Source organism: Anser cygnoides, chromosome 3 (assembly GCF_040182565.1).
Source record: "Anser cygnoides isolate HZ-2024a breed goose chromosome 3, Taihu_goose_T2T_genome, whole genome shotgun sequence".
Classification (NCBI taxonomy): Eukaryota; Metazoa; Chordata; class Aves; order Anseriformes; family Anatidae; genus Anser; species Anser cygnoides.
Genome location: NC_089875.1, coordinates 69,253,148 through 69,270,001, shown reverse-complemented (window position 1 = coordinate 69,270,001; position 16,854 = coordinate 69,253,148). Strand labels below are relative to the sequence as shown.

The window sequence follows — 16,854 nt, the reverse complement described above, 5'->3', positions numbered from 1 at the left end:
AACAGCAAGTCTAAACACTTACGATGAGCTAGTTCTGTTTGTGACTGGTAAATGAGATTTACTCCAGACAAAGGTGAAGACACGTTCCCATGGCATAGCTGTCCCCCGGTGCTGGGTCTGCAGCCAGCTGGTGTCCTGTGATTGCGTCCCACCTCAGCAGCACCATCTGTTGCAGATTTCCTTCAGTATGTATGACAGGAAAACCTGAAAGCTCTCTGGGCGCACCCACAGCTTCGGTGGCAGTTTGTCAGCAGTTCTTTGCTCTGGCTCACCGTGCAGCCCCACCACCATGAGCGGCAGCACTGGGCAAGCAGCAGGAGTGGTGGACAGTAGCTGGAGGTCTGCGAGCTGCCTGCAGCCACGACATGGGGCAGCTGCACCTCTCTCACTGCAGGAGAGGAAGCAGAAAGGAGCTCTGGATAAGATCAGGCTGGGTATTCGGGGGAGGCAGAAAGAGCTAAGGTTATCTAGGCTCTCCAAAGGTTTGCTGAAAACATGGTATAGAACAAATGCAGTGAATGGAGTATTCTCGGGTGCTTTGTGAAGGAAGATCAGAGGAGCATCCTTGTAAGAGGACATTTTCTCTGTTGTGTGAATAATTAAGCAGTAGTAGTGGTTTTGCCTTCAGGCAACAGTACTACCATAAAGTAGTCATCAGTAAAACAGATAGATATAAGGAAATAAGAAACTATTCTGGGTCAAGGATTTAAAATCTCACAGAAGAGGGACACTTCTTTTGACCTTTATGGAGAGCTGAAAGCCATCTACAACAGGTGTTGCATCTACTGAACCAGCATCTCAGCAAAGCAGAAGACAAGCAAGGTTTTGTTTTTCAGGCATGGGAGCCTCTTGGTCCTGTCACAGCATCACGGGATGGTTGAGGTCAGAAGGGACCTCTGGAGGTCACCCGGTCCAACCCCCTGCTCAAGCAGGGACACCTAGAGCAGGATGCCCAGGACCATGTCCGGGTGGCTTTTGAAGACCTCCAAGGAGCGAGATTCCAATTTCTGGGTTACCTGTGCCACTGCCCCGTCACCTGCTCAGTGAAGAAGTGCTTCCTTATGTTTAGACAATGTAGTAAAGCAAAATAGATCCCTATTACCGCTGCAGGGCATTGCCCCATTTGCCTCTCTTCCCTTGTCCTGCAGCAGGGCCGGATGACTACAAAGTCTGTGGAGAAGCAGTGCTGGTACTGGTCAAGTTCCTTATCTGCATGACTAGCTGTAGTGTGTGAAAATGGAAAAGAAACAATTATCCCATAACTGTGCTTTCTAACCGAGATTGCTTTTCAAAGTAACGATGGTGATAAGTACATTCTGGTCTAATCTTCATCCTCCATGAGACTTCTGCCTCTTTACTGCCTGACTCTGGCACTCCTGGTAGGGCAGCAGAGAAACAGGATGCCAGGCAGAGCTCCCTCTCTGCACACCTACTTTGCCTTCCCCCTCACAAGTCTCCTGCATACATTTAGATCTCTTCTGCTGAGCTCTGTGCTGTAACGCAGAAGGAGAGCACAGTGCCTTTGATGATCTGATCTAAATAGCAAGTTGTCATCTGAATTAAAAGGGAGAGTCTGCAGCAGATGAAAGAGAAGCAATATGCTTATTTTCTGGTCTGGCAGTGCTGTTATTCCACCTGTGTCCCAAGCCCATATACAAATAATTGGGAATTTGCTGTCTTAATGGCTGTTGTTTTTTTTTATTATTGTACCTCTGCGGCTGTGTGGGTGAATGCGAAAAGGTTTTTGCACATGTATATATGCATTTTTGGTAGACGCTGCACAGCTAAAGCCTCTTTTAATTTTCTCTCTAATTTATTTTTAATTTTGTAAACCCCCAGGGGTAAATCCTTATTATATGATGTAAAATCATCTCTTCTACAAAGCAGCTTATTTGTTGATTTTTAATTTGAGCCAGCAGAGGCAAAGCTGTAGCTTTTTTTTCAAACACTAAAGCTCCTCTGTATATATAACTGTCAAGAGTGTGGTTCACTGCAAAATTAGTAAAAAACAAAAACAAAACAAACAAATAAAAGAAAACCAAACCTGTGCTTCTCAAAAGAACAAAGAGAGGGTTTGTATTTCCCTGTGTTAACAGTATGTTAGACCTCTGAATCTAAAAACATTCTTAATATGCAGTTTGCTTTTAACTTTACAGTACATTTGGATTAGACTGAATATGAAGGCTCAAATTCTCAAAAGCTCAAGCACTGACAGAAATTAGGGCTTTGCTTTTGTTTTTTGAAAGGGGATCTCCATCACAAAATGGCACTGTCTAGATGGCATTACTCCGTGCACCCACATAAATGCATGTTCACCAACACCAATATGTTCTGTTGGCTTGCTGTAAGTGTTGCCTTTAAGCTAACCTGCACCCACCTGTTTTATTGTTTATATGACTGGCTGGAAGCCTTAGTCACAGCCCTATTGAGATAATAACAAAAACACACAATCTGACATAATCTCTCGTGCCTTTACATCCAGTGGGAGAGATGTTTGTTTTCAAAACACTGGTTATCTCATCCTAAACAATCCAGCTGGAATATGTCAGGTGAATAATGCTTTAAAATGCCTTACCAGCTAGTTTAGGCGTCTACATTTGGTCCTTCTGTCCTACGATGCTTACAACTCATAATACCCAATTAATGAACTTGCTTTGATTTGTCATCAAGGAAAAGAGAGAGAGAGAATGCCTCTTTTTGTTTTGTTTGTAATTGAATGGTGTGGTGTTTTTTTTTCCCCCCCTTTGTTTGGTTCTAAGCAAAGGTGATGTTTATTCCTACTTGGGCTGTAGACTTTTGAGTGAACCTCTTGATGCCCTCTGGTTCTCTTTTGAGTCTCTGCAAGTTAAGTAAAGGCTTATCTACCTAACTGCTATCCCATTTCCCTTCTCTGTGTTGTCACTGTATTCACAGAAGATGCCATCTGTGATGATTGTTCAGAGGTCCTCTCCTGCTGGCAGCCCGCACCTTCTCCAGGCTGTCTTGCATCATTGCCTTCTACTTGGTCTCTCTTGTAGAAGTGTGACATGTCAATATGGTGGCTTTATTTCAGCCCCATCTCAAAACCAGGACTCCACTCACCTCTTCCTTGATTTGTCCATAGCTTTGGATTGAAACCCACTACAGATGTTCATCTTTCCTCTGCTCTCTTCACAGAAAGCCTCCCACTTGAAGAGAAATTCATTGCCTCTATGAATTTTGATGACAATGCCAAAGAAATAGAGGAGAGCAAACAAGTAACAGCCCCCAAATTAACAATGTGTTAAACATGCTAGAAGATAATAATAAATAATAATAATAATAATGACAACAACAACAAAGGGACCCAGGTCAGAGACCAGACCTTTCTCACATGCCAAGTAGAAGGAAATGCAGCCTGCGAATGGAAGCAAAGACAAAGTGTGTTCCACAGAGAAAGATGCAGCTTGTGCACAAGATTTTTTTCCAGGAACAAATTCCCTATTTTATTTCTGTCATACTGAATGCCTGTACATCTCTCTGCTTTCCACTGGGTGAGACAAAGACACTCGCTGTGAAGCTAAACCAATGTTCACCAGAGCTGCACGGTGCCTGCATAAATTCATTTTGTCATTGCTTTTTGCTCTGCAGAGCCTTCTCAGCTCAACCTGATCTTTTGCAGTTGGGAACATCTCAGGGCTTCATATCAAAGATAGAATACCACTTGCCAAATATTTTTCTTATTTCTGTCATTAGCCCAGCAAGGGTTGAGAAAACAAAAGGGACAATTACGAATGTCAGTTAAAGTTGTAGATCAATTAATTTCCACCTCTGGAAACTCTGACATTACCCTTTAGCCAGAACTTATGTCTATAAGTTGCTTTTCATCGCTAACTTATTTGGCTACATTTGAACAGTACAGCGACCTGTGGTTGGAAGCTGAATCTGGAGAAAGAAAGCACTGACAAACCAAAGGCACCACAGTTTCCCTGAGATTTGTCCTTAGTCCTTGATCAGGGAGCCTAATGCCAGGCTCAGAGCTTGAGCCTGCTTCTTCAGTCTGCTTTGTAGGTAGGGGGCTAACTATCAAAACCAGACTTAAGTGGGATTTTTGCTGTTGGAATAAAGACTGCTGTGACACTGAGAGCCCTGTACTGCCCAGTAGTTTGATGTCTTTGTATTTTAAGCATTCTCAAAATTTGCTCTGAAATGCCTTTCCATTGTGATGGTGTTTTTCAGTTGGTATTTTAAAGGTGTTATCTAGACAGCGTAAAAATTAGAGAGAGAGTTTCAGTACCTGGGAAGGATTTATCTGTATGTTTTATACTGATTTTAGTAGGAGTTAGGACACCTGATCTCAAATGCTTTTTTTGAAAATACATCCCTAAATGTTCTGAAAAATAAGATCTAAAACTTTCCTCTTTCTGCTTGCTCAAATTATCATAACAAATACACAAATTTAGTCATAATTCATGTCTGAAATGCATTGTTCCTGAACCACTGTGCAAAAAAAAAGGTGGGAATTTCTTTTTAGTGAAAGTTCTCCTGTGAGTTGGCGGTAACAGGAAAGTGTGGAACACTTGAATGTACTGACTCATTCTTATTTAGGGTCTTAAATAATTAGCCTACTCACCATCTTGTTTCAACTTATTGAGAGGGAGAAAGAACAAGAAAAAGAGAAAAAAGGAAGGGAGGAAGGAAGGACAGGAAATAAAGCTTTTTAGCATTTACAGTTGTGCATTCAGTGTCATTATCACTGTAATAATTAGGTTGTTGCCTAATGATATTCCACTAGGTGTGCGGATATGTGTGAGTGTCTGTTAAAGAACAAACATCAGATGATTCAGATGCTTTGTTCAGGTAAATATCCATTCGAGTCAGTCGGTGGAGCCAAGCTTTACCAGCTCAGATTTTGAATGAATTTCTGAAGTAATTATCCATTTTTCTGAGTTTGCATTCAGGAGATTTGAGATAATCCTGTGCTCTGGAGAGCCTGCCATTTCTTACAGTCTCACGGTACACATATCACCAGGTTCTGTTTGAACCCAAGAACGAACATGCTTGTAATGGTGGAAAATGATGAGGGAGAATTGGGAAGCCTGAGCAAGTTTTGGTGCCAACTGACAATAATGTTCCCTTTCTTCTGTATTTTCCACAGCTCATTTTGATGATCACAGACACTTGGAAAGGCTGCAGCAAAAGGAACAATTCTCAAGATAGTGGATTTCTTTTTAAACTTTCAAGACAGTTCAAATTCTGTTTCTGGTTCTTTCACAGCACAGGTCAAGTCCACTTAGATCCCTGTTAGGGCTGCACACTTTCAAAGACATAAAATCTTACCGTGCTCACTAACAATCAGTTTGCCCAGCCCCTTTCACAGCAGGGTCCCATCATGACTGGAGCGTACTGTCATGCAAATAAGTACCAGGTTTGCCCACCCTCACTAATGAGCTGGTTTCTTTTTCACTGAGAGCGATAATAATCCCTAGCCTAGCGTGAGGACTGCTTTGACCTTTTGAAAGTTGTGGGTTTGATCTGCAGGCTGTATTGTACTGTCAGTCTTCACATGGTGGAAATTAAGTCTTGGGTGATTGGCAGGGCTCCCATGCAAGGCATCACAGAGCAAACCTGCCTCCTTCAGAAGCTGGTCCTGGGAGAGAGAAACCTGTCACGCAGAATCTGTCCTTCTCAGCACAGCCTTTCTCCAGACAAGTCCGGTACTTTGGACCGCTAGGATCTTAGTAGCTATCCTTTGATCAGCATCTGTCGTCTGCAAAAGTTTTGCTATTGCTGGCCTGCCCTCATATCCCATCATAGTTACAAATACTGGTAATCCCCCACTTCTGGCAAGAAGCATCATGTGTAATACAGCATTTACCAGTATGTGTGGAAAGTATAAGTGTAGGTAATAACAGCTCTATTCTTTAGCATTTTATACGTGTGTGTATATATATGTGTGTATAAAAGTAAAACTAAGAACACTTTTACAGCCTGCCCGAGTTGCCCTTGTTTTTCCTGGCATTGTTTACATCTCAAATGAAGTGACAGTCTGGCCTTCACAACTTACTTTCTCAAGATGGCTGTTTTCATTTCTGCAAGACAAGTAGGGTGTGTTAGTTTTCACCTCCTTGCCGTACCTAGTAATATATAGTGCTTTTCAGCTACATATTGTAAATGCAAGATACCTTCTAGATAATTTCTCTTGACATGCAGGTACTTTGTGCATATAAACCTAACTCTTTTACATAATTCTTCTTTTCTCTCTCTCTTTTATTTTTATTTTTTTAACCACAGGAGAAGAAAACTTGCTGGCAATTTTGAAAAGGAGATGGTGGAAGTACATGATCCTAGGGATAATAGATATAGAAGCTAATTACCTGGTTGTCAAAGCTTATCAGTACACCACTCTTACTAGTGTACAGGTAAGTACACAAAGGATTTTCTCTTTGTGAGGTAATATAACAGGCTCGATGTGATCAATGTTTCATCTTCCATTGGCTTCAGTACACTGACAGCTGGTTCCTTCCTGTGTCTTCTCTGTGCTTTTTAATGCCATCTCACAAGACATTTTTTCATATTGCACTAGTTTTATTACTCAGTATTTTCCAAACTGTACAAAAACTCACTGGCTTTCATGTTATTGGGCTGTGCTAAACCACACATAATCACATTTTTGACCTAATCTTCTTAATTTGTTCCTTCAAGGAAGTATTTTCGGATAGGAAGATGTGTTGTTTTCTTCTCATTTCTATTGTACTTGGAAACAATACAAGCACTTCTTTAAGAATTTGGTAATCAGGTCTGAGTGTAAAACTTGTCATTAAGTAAAATTAATGTAGATGTGATGAAGAAGTCTTACACAAGCAGTTTGGTGTATTATGTTATATGACTGCTTAATTGCAGCTATCAAAAGTGTACCTTCCCTTAAAAAATGTACATGCAGTGAACAAAAACTAGGGTAGAGACTTCTCCAAAAATCTAAGCTGTATATTTTAAATGTAGGCACCAAAGACTGAGTCTTCTTCCCTTTGAAATGCAGAAGTGAATAATAGAAACATTTTTAAGAAAATGGAAATTGTCTGTCCTGGGAAATCATTACATACTTCATTGCTACTTGTTCTAAAACAAACATACTCCCTTTTTACATTATCTCTAAATCACTGGGTAACCCTAGATAGTGTTCAGGTTATTTTACACCTTACTTGCCTGAAGTTTGCTTTAGAGCCAGTAAAATAATGGAGCAGCACTTAAAGTTCTGCAAAACCAAAGCTAATTAGGAATATATCTCTTCCACAGTTGAACAAGTGATATTGGAAAACACTGAGCATGTTTATCTGAATAAGAAACAAAACCAGGAGAAAACTATAAATCCACGGAATCTGAATCTAAAATCTAATCTAAATATTCACAAATGCCTCTACCATCGGAGTCATGGTTTGAGAATTCTTTGAAACATTCCCAGACAATTTAATAACACTTTTAACACTGTTCCGCATCAGATTAGTCAGTACAGAGTAAAACATAAATCCAACTGAATACTGTCTGATTTTATAGCTACTAAAAGCCTCCAATAGAAAAGCAAAAGCTGAACTTCTTCTTTTGCATGTTCACTCATAGCACGTAGGAATAATGGCCTCAGCAAGGCAATCTAGGTCATCAAATCCCATCTCCTGCAGCCACCAACAAGCGTGTTTCAGAGGTCTGTCTGGCTGCATCCATGAAAGGACAGTTTAAGGGCATTACCAATGTCTCAGCTGAATTTGTTAGCTGAAATGAGCCCCTGAGAGAGAGGAAGGATGGAAGATGAGAACTGTCATACGATACAGGCAGCTTCGTCTCCTATTTAGACCTCTTCCACATAAAGTTTGCAACAGAACTCGGTTCTCTTTCCCCTATGGCTGGAAAGAGGGAAGAGGTAGAAGATCAAATGTCATCAGGTGTTTTTCCAGGAGTGAGGAGTGCAAAGTCTCCTTTTCCCACAGCTGTCCTGGATTGCTCAAATACATGTGGAGTGAGTCAGGAATATATGCTGCATTTTAAACTCACTTCATACCATAATTTGAATGGGCTTCTAAGTATAGAGAAACCTCAAGACATGGTCAGAATGGTTAGAGTATGAGCTAACACGTTAAAATGTTGAATCACATGTTTGGTGAGTTGTAGACAAACAAGACCCTATTTCACCTGGCGATGAAACAGAAGGAGCTCAGGAGATTATTCAGCCTGAAACAACATTAGTCTAACTGGTATGAAATGGAAAGTAAAAGATGTAAAATAGCCAGCTGTTCCTAGAATCTGGTTTCTGAAGAAGCAAACAAGACCACTCTATTGAAAGGATCTTCTGAAAGACCTCATCCTGCCAGAGCACTTTGTAGGAGGCCATAAATGCTCACAGGCACCAAGTTTTTTTTGATGGGGAGAAAATAAGAGTTCTTAATTTTTTAGACTTATTAACAGATTGAAATTTATAAATGAGAAATTTTGCAGTGTTTTTATAGTGGTGGTACATGGACCATTTCAGCAGGAAATCAGTTTTACAGCATATATCTTTTCCACATGATATCTCTGCTCCATCATCCAAAACTAACATGTGAACGTACTGGACTTGTGGTGCTTTTAGGCACAAAATATCAAGCTGCTCCCAGCTAAAAGCCAAAGTTTAAAAGTTTAACTGTAAAAATATACCTTTATTGCAATTGTTTTGCAATTCTGCTTTCACTATATAACTCCAAGCACTCAACAACTTTGTTAGCCAAGTAGCTCTGAACTCAGTAGTGTCAATATTTCTGGTTTTAACTCCATCTCACAACCCTGCCCCCTCCATCCCTAGACATTATCTCATCATGGTTGCAGAGAAAGACTGAAAATGGTGCTCTACTTCTGCCTGCTATTTTGCACCCAAATCTTTCCTAAACTTTACTTTAAATTTTACTTTAAGAGATTTTGAGTTGGGAAAACAGAATTTTCTGATAAAGTTTCTTATAAGTCTTTCACCAGTTTCCTTCAGAACCACAGCAAGCAAGGATACACAGGCATAAGTCAGAGATTTACATGGTACCTGACCTTTGCTTTTAGATGTACTTCTGTTTATTTCAAATCCTTGGTTACTCTATAATTATTGTCTGAGAATGTGGCACTCAGCTCCACCATGAGATGAAAACAGAACTGTACAGCCTAGAAATGCAAAATTTTCCTTAAAAAAAAAAAAAAAAAAATCTCACGTATAAACTGTGACATAAAATAATCAAATTGAATACCAATCCATTGTTCATTTCAGACTCCAAGGTTTCAGCTAAGGATAAAATCCAAGGTAGCCTTTAGGTACCTAATTTTTTATATATCTAAAATGCTGTGGACAGCTAGCATCCCTTGATCTGTGTATACTAACATGGTGCTGAGAGCATGTTCTTGGGATGTGAAAACTTGCATTTGAATCTCTCAGGTTGCTCTTTTTTTGTAGCTTCATGTTCACTCATTGCACACGTAGAGTGCTTCTGTATTGATGAATCTTGCTACCTAAACACCTGCCCCCATTTTAAAATTCAAAAGCTAAGTATTCCTGCATCAAAGTAACCTGAAGAACTCAATTTATTAGAGATGATCTTAGCATGCCTCAAGTGCTTACAAAAAGTCTGGAGTGCTTTCCAAATTACAAGGGTAGAGCCACTGTTTACATATAGTCATATCTGTTAAAACAGTAGCTGACATAAGGGGCTTGAGTTAATTCCATCTCACCCGGGGGGGACTAAAACTCAACCATCCCACATCCAGGAAAATGCTCAGAATACCAGCCTCGTAAGTGAAGACTGTTTTCTAAAGTGTGCTTTAAAGAAGACTAATTATACACCATGTAAAAAGTGAAGTAGTTTGTCCAGGGATTAACTTAGACTTCCAAAAACACATAGTTCAATAATTGCCAGGGATCGGCCACACTTAATGCTCTTGGGTGCATTTGTCCTGATTCCCAGGTAGCCAAAAACTTTTATTTTTATTTTCTCTTTGATGTAATTGATCTAACTTGCACTAGATTTTGCAGTCTTCTTGAACATCGGTAGTAGCAGTTGCAGAAGTGCAGTAAACAGTCCCTTGTATACTAGAACTAGATCCTGTAGATTTATTTTAAAGCTATACACCTACATTCCAGCACTGCCTCTGGTAATGCCTTCCACATTTGACCTAACTGTTTTTAACACAACTCTGATGTAGGCCTGTGGAAGGTTTAATAACTATTTTAGAAGGATGTTATAACTACTGTTAGAGACATATTTTATGCAGCAAATAAAATTAGTTACCCCAGAGGGAATTAAAAGATTCTGAAGTTCTTGCAATTATTTAGATCTAGATATTTTATTTTGTTTTTTGAAACTATGCTTGGACTTCGACATTTGTAACCATAGCTTCCATATAAGAGTTTTCTCATCATATCAGGCTGCATTATGAGGAAGACTGTCCTCTCCCTATTCCCTCTTTGTCCTCACAGTAATTAGTTCTCCTTTCTGCAAATACACTATTCTGTTCACCTGCATATTACACTGTTGTGTTGGTCTGTCTAGTGGTACTGTAATCCTTTTTCTGTGTTGCGACATCATCCAGACTATTTGTGCAATGTCTTTCAAAGTGGAACTGTGGAATATGCATCCAGTGTCACAGAAAAAAGGCATTGTCAAAGACAGGGCAATGTTTCCAAACAGTGATTTATGTGGTAATTTATTCCTTGGGCAATCAAGCTTTTGATTGGCATGATGAAAACAAAGGTGGTAAAAGCTGGGATTTACAGACACCAAGAGACAGACGATAAAACTTCGGTGCTGATGTTCTCAGCTACTCTTAGATCACTGTGAGCCTCAGCAGTACATCATACTTCCAATTACCTGTGGCAGTTTTCATACCTCAACAACTGCCACCAGAAAAGGAAAGAAGTCAGCGGTAGGTGCTTATTATAGAAGTGCTGGTTGGCAATAGGCTTTGCTTTGTTCTCGGTCCCCGGGGACTCAATGTGTGTTGAGGCAGAAGGTTTGAGATAATTTTGAAGCAAATCTGGGAGGTGATGAGCAGGGGATTTGTGATATTGAAGCTGTTGATCCACCTTGCCCAGCGCTCACTAATGTAAAATATCTCAGAAACAGAGAGAAATTCCACTCCCTCCCTTCCTCCCCGCATCCCATGCATGTAAGATTGACCATATTTTCCTGTTTTGCTTCAGGGCAGTGAGGGAATAGTGCAATGCTAATCGGGTTTGCAGAATGGTGTTGTGCCTACCATACATTTATACTGTGAGGGTCTGTGGGGTGTATCTTGCATTTGTTTTTTATCGTATTTTGAGTTGTTGTTCTGTCTTTTCTTTTAACTGTTACAAACCCATAGCTCACAAACCAGCCCCCTTCAGTCTCTCTACATGGTTTTGGAGTAAGTTTAACTCTAGGTATCCAGAGCTCCTGCCTTTCACCCCAAGCCATACTTTTCACTAACATAAATATGCAAAATCTCATTAAAGTCAGTGAAGCTGTGCCCATTACAAAAGCAGAGATTTTGGCGTTCAGTGCCTATTTTGCATATTCTTGCAGGTGAAATACAAAAGCAGAGTATTTGCTGTGGGAGACATCCGTGATTTTTCCTAGGCCATGTCAGGATCTAATCCTCTGCATAGCTTACAGCAGCTGGTGACACAGAGAGGTTACTAATAAGTAACCTTGAGAAAATGGCTTTCAAAGCCCATATTCAGTCTTCTTACTTGGAGGGAAGCAAAGCAGAAGACGTTTTTTTCTGCAGAAGTATGTGACTGCTGGGGCAGCTGTCTGCTGTCTTAGAATGAGAGAATGGCTTCTTAGGATTAAAATGGCTTCTTCTGCCAGTGGTGGCTACAGTCAGAGGAGGAAGTTGGATAAAGGAAATGCCATTTCAGTAGCCAGTTCGTTTGTACTCTTCCTTCACTGTGGTATTTGAGCAGATCACGCATAAGCATAGCTAGAGTGCATGTTATGAGGGGAAAGGATGAAGAGGTGTGTCCTAATATATATATAATAATGAGACAAGATGAGATTATTCATGCTGGTGGTAAAGAGTGTGCACATAAAGGATCAATAGTAGAGGAACTGTGGGTTGGATGTGACCACCACTCTTTACTTAAAATGACTGCAAGACATCGATGAATTCCTTTTATGTACACAAAAAGCTGGAGCCATAATAATCCTCATCTCAGGTATTAGTGCATGCAAGGCAGGTGTAGGTGAAGTTCTTTCACTAGTGAAAGTCTTGAGGGAGTTTCACTGTCTGCGTTGAAAAAAAGAAAATCCTGGAAAAGAATTAAAGGAACTGATGAGAACAGTTATAGAAACACCAGTCATGTGGCCCAAAGAAAACTAGTTAAGAGATCTTGTGGGCCAAATATTAATTTAAAGAGGCTTCAGACTGGGAGGTGAGTCTTATGGCTTTTGTTTCTTCCATGTCGTGAAAATAAACCTTTTTTACATTTTTTGTAAACAAATGACATTGTTAATGGTTTCTTTCACCAACCTATCTACTGACAGTATCCTATGTTTTGGCTTAATGAAAGCATTAACACTTTTAAAATTAATTCTGTAGTTATATAAAACCATTCAGGAAAGCAGTAAAGTTGTAATAACAAGTAGAAACACAACAGAAAACAAAAGGTAAAAACAATGCTCTTTCTTTTTTGAATTGCTTAAAATAAATCTGTCAGAAACATCACCAGTATCCACACCTTCCTCACAAAAGGCTTTGGTTTCAGGTCAGCATAATTGCTGAGCAGTTCCCCTGGCAGCTGGCAGCCAGCTCCATGAGGCTTCACGTCTCAGCTGGTTCTGTGCACGTGTAACATAGAGTGAAATCAAGAGAGGGTGGTATTGTGAAAGCAGTGGGAAAACTGGAACAGAGAGACTGCTGGAGTGGATGGCAAACCGTTTCTTCCTTTGACTGAAAAGCAAAATATGTGTCAGAAGGTGCATCTCTTCCTGGATATAGCACTTGCCATTGTATTAAACTTACCAGTTCTCATACTGCACTTGAGTAGCCACCACATCTACTTGACAATACAAAGCTGGGCGGTTGTGACACTGATTTCCTTGATCTCGCTGCTCTGGAGAGCCAGCTGAATGGAGGGTGCAGCTGATTCTCTGCATGATTAGTTTGAGGGCAGCACTAATGAGAAACCCCTAATGTGAAAAAAAAAAAAAGGGCTTATAACCAGAGGAAAAAAAGTAATGAATGTTTAAAAAGGAAGATTCAGCTCAGCTACTCCCACAGGAAGCTTGCTGACCAGCTTTTTTCTTTTTTGATATTGCTGCAGATCAGCAGTTCACCCTCTGTACTACAGACCTTTTCTCTAAAGCTTGCCAGCTCTCCTTTCCAACCACTAGCAGCACGTTCTTGCTCTGTACGTGCAGGCACATGCCGAATTTGTGAGATCAGAGACTGGGTATTTATTGTTAGCAAGAGAGTATTTGTTTGTGAGTCACAAGTATAATGAAGTGAGTGTACTTTAACAAATAATCAGAGAAAATAATTTTGATGTTGTATATCAACAGACTCAGAGGCAGTGTGATATCTTTTAGAATCAAATAAGACTCCAATCTCTAAAGCAACACAGCATTTTTATAATAAAAGGTAGTTGCAGTAGAATGATATATCAATAGATTATAGATTATTATATCCTGCCTTCTGAAGTGACCCAATTCAGAGCTCTTAGTAAAGGAAACCACAGAAAAATATGGCAGGGTCAAAGCAAAGAGCTGTTCTTCTGCTTCCCCTTGTACAGAATGTTCAAGCTGTCTGCACCACACTTTGATTTCAGTTTTAATATATTTCCATGGCAAAATAAGAAGTATGTTTTCCTTTAGTTCAGTGAGATCTGAAAACTTGTGTGATTAAAATAGTATTTTTGACTAAAATCAGGTCACTCATTAATTTAACATAATGACAGGGTATATTCAGTACCTTTGAATAAGCAATTAAAAAGAAGGAAAATACAGAAGATGATTCCTAGTGAAATATTGGTAAATGACTGACCTTTATGTACTGTGAATGAAATTCAAGCAAAGCATAATTTCTTAGTTATTATAAAAGCTTTATAGTTGGAAAAATAGCAATTAGGTATAATGTATTTTATTAATAGCTGAAAAGACTAATAACAAACAGAAGAAAAAGCAACAAAGAGCATAAGAAAGCCTTATCACACATCAGGTAATCCATGATGGCACATCTTTTGTCTGTAGAATATATGTGCATTTTTTCTCCTGCTAGACAGGTTTATCGGAGGAAAAAAGAAAGAATGAATTCAGTCTGGAAGAACTGAAATGAAAAGCTATACCTGAAGGGTAGTTAAGCAATATACCCTAGGTTATCTTAATGCTCATATTGTAGTAAGGTATTCTGTCTACCCCATTGTTTAATTACAGGTATAAACTGAGCACAATTCAAGAACTATGTAATGTCAATGGACATTACCTGCATTCATTGTTTATATCTGCTAATGCTGCAGTATTGCAAATAGCAGTTTGTGGGTCAGACCTTGGACTACTAGTCCCAAAGGGACGTACGTTTTCAAGCTGATGTCAGCATTACCTGTTTGTGGCAGGTTCTGTTCATGCTTCCCTTGAAGTTAGTGCTTGAAAGAGACATCTTCTATACTCGAAAGCATAGGTGTGTTTAAATATTCATGGAATGAGAGGGATTTTTTAAATCTTCCTCAAAAAGACTCTTAGTTGGAATTTGCATGTTGAAATACACATGCTGCAGGTAGAAACAATTTTTAAAACTGGCTGTAGAAATCACACAAGCACCCTAATGCATACCTCATATTCACAAGGAAATGTTCTTTTTGTGTGCTTAGCCCAGAGTAGGTAAATCAACCCAGAACAGAGCTGCTGCCCACAATGAACATATAGTGCCATGTCCTTTGTGTGAGGGTCACCAAGGGCTATTTTCCAGATGTTAGGGGTTAAAAATATCCACAGAATCACCCCGTGTCTCTTGAAAGACAGTAGTTAATAGCTGAAAGTTGATGTCTTCATATTCTTAAATCTTTTCTTAAAAGCTGTTTTTGTAAGTGACTGGAGCTCCTGATTTTGCAAAATCAAATGTTTGGCCTAGTGATGGTTGCACAAAATAAAACCAGCAGACACTTACTGACTTTTCAGTAGGAGCTAGTAACTGTTAGTGGAGGGGTTATAAGTGGTTTCTTAAAACACCTCTGTGTTTTCAAATTTCTGAAGCTTGTCCTTGAAGTCCAGGTTTTGGGGCTCTTGTCAGACCTGGGCCATAGGCCATAAGAGCTGCTTAGGTGGGCACACCAGGGCAACTCGGCCTCTCTCTGTGTGAAAAAGTGCACAGCCATGGAGGAGAGCCTCCCAGGGCAAGTGGTGGCCACCAAGAAGACCACAGTTGCTTGGCTGTCAGAAGAATTCAGCTGGCCACTGTTTTATCCAGGCCTGGATGGAAAAGAGCCCTCAGTGAGAGATAAGGTCACAGCAGGAAAACACTACTCCAATAGGCTGCAAATTGTCTATGAAAAAACAAACAAACAAACAAACAAAAAACTTCTAGTGTATAAGTTATGTTTCTCAAGTGTGTTTTTACAAAACAAAAAAGATATTGAGTGTTAGGTCTGTTGTATGCTGTATACATTATATGCTCTTCAGAGGCAAAGCAGATTTCCTGTACAAACCAAGGAACTCGTACAATTTATGATGGCCTTTCAGCCGTTGCTCCTTTTTGTGTTTGGTCTGTAAAGGACTGCATCGTGAGGACTGCTGGAGGCAATTTTCACTGTAAAATGGCTTTGTCATGCCTTTTAGATCATTAGCTCTCATTTTCAATGCAGAACACTCTTTCAGCTTGGTCCTTTCCAATTTGTACTTTTCCTCATCAGTTCTGCTGTGCTTTGGGACTGCCTGAGCCACCTGAGAGCTTGTGTGGTCCTGCTCGTGAACCCTTTCTTTTCTGAAGGCTGTTGCACTGATTGTCTGAGGAATCTTTTCAAAGAATGCATTTCTACCGCATAGTTTTGTTTTTCAAGCAAAGTTTCAGGGAAAGTCAGCTTTAAATTTTTTGCTAAACTCTTAAATTTAGTACTTATGATGTGGGTAGCTCTCATGTAAAGAGAGGTACACTTTCTAATCACTGAATTCTTCAAATCATCCAAAATTATGTTTCTCTTCAGATAATCCCATGAACAGACAAAGAAGTTGAAAGGGGCATGATCATTATTTGATAGTACTTAGTGTGCTTAGTGGCAAATCACAGAGAGAACAAACATCAGATAATAGGCTCAAAGAGAAGAAAAAACAAATTGCATCATCTAAAATCAAGATCACAAAATCCAGAAGAGTTTCCCAGAACTACAGACACATTACTTTTTAAGACAAAACTTTTCATTAGGAAGGAGATGCAACCGTATAGATCTGGTTCCTGCTATACCAACTGGCATTGAATAGTAGCGTATGCCACACAATTTGTTAAATCTCATTGTTAGTCAACAGAATCTCAACATCTGTATGCCTTTAGGAGTGGGATTCAGTGGGAAGTGGGTTCTTAAATTCAAGTTTCTTTGGATAGTTCTTACTCAGGATTTTTGTTTCCTGGTAGTTTCTAAAATACAATTTCATCTTAGAAATTATGTTTCTCTTTTATCTTTTTTTTTTCTTTTTAATCACAGGTAATTTTAATTCTTTAATTTAATGGGTAATTTTAATTCTTTAATTCTGTTTCTATTTTGTCACGGGTTCTCTGGGTTTACTGCTGGGTATCTCTGAAAAGAAACATTAAAGATTGTATTTCATAACACTTCTTTGAGAAAGCTCTTACCCAAGGTCTCTTGGCAAAAAGATTGAGCTTCCTGCACTGCAGGCAAGGTGTTTATTTATTTTTTTCCTTTAGAGA

At 39.5% G+C, this 16,854-nt stretch overlaps 1 protein-coding gene across 1 annotated transcript in view; it reads left to right on the top strand.

The window, feature by feature from the left end:
* SLC35F1 (solute carrier family 35 member F1) overlaps positions 1-16,854 on the top strand; it is a 248,110-nt gene that overhangs the window by 188,669 nt on the left and 42,587 nt on the right. The window contains exon 3 of the mRNA XM_048065495.2: positions 6,253-6,380. Coding sequence (XP_047921452.1) covers positions 6,253-6,380 — 128 coding nt within the window. The remainder of the gene's footprint in view (positions 1-6,252; positions 6,381-16,854) is intronic.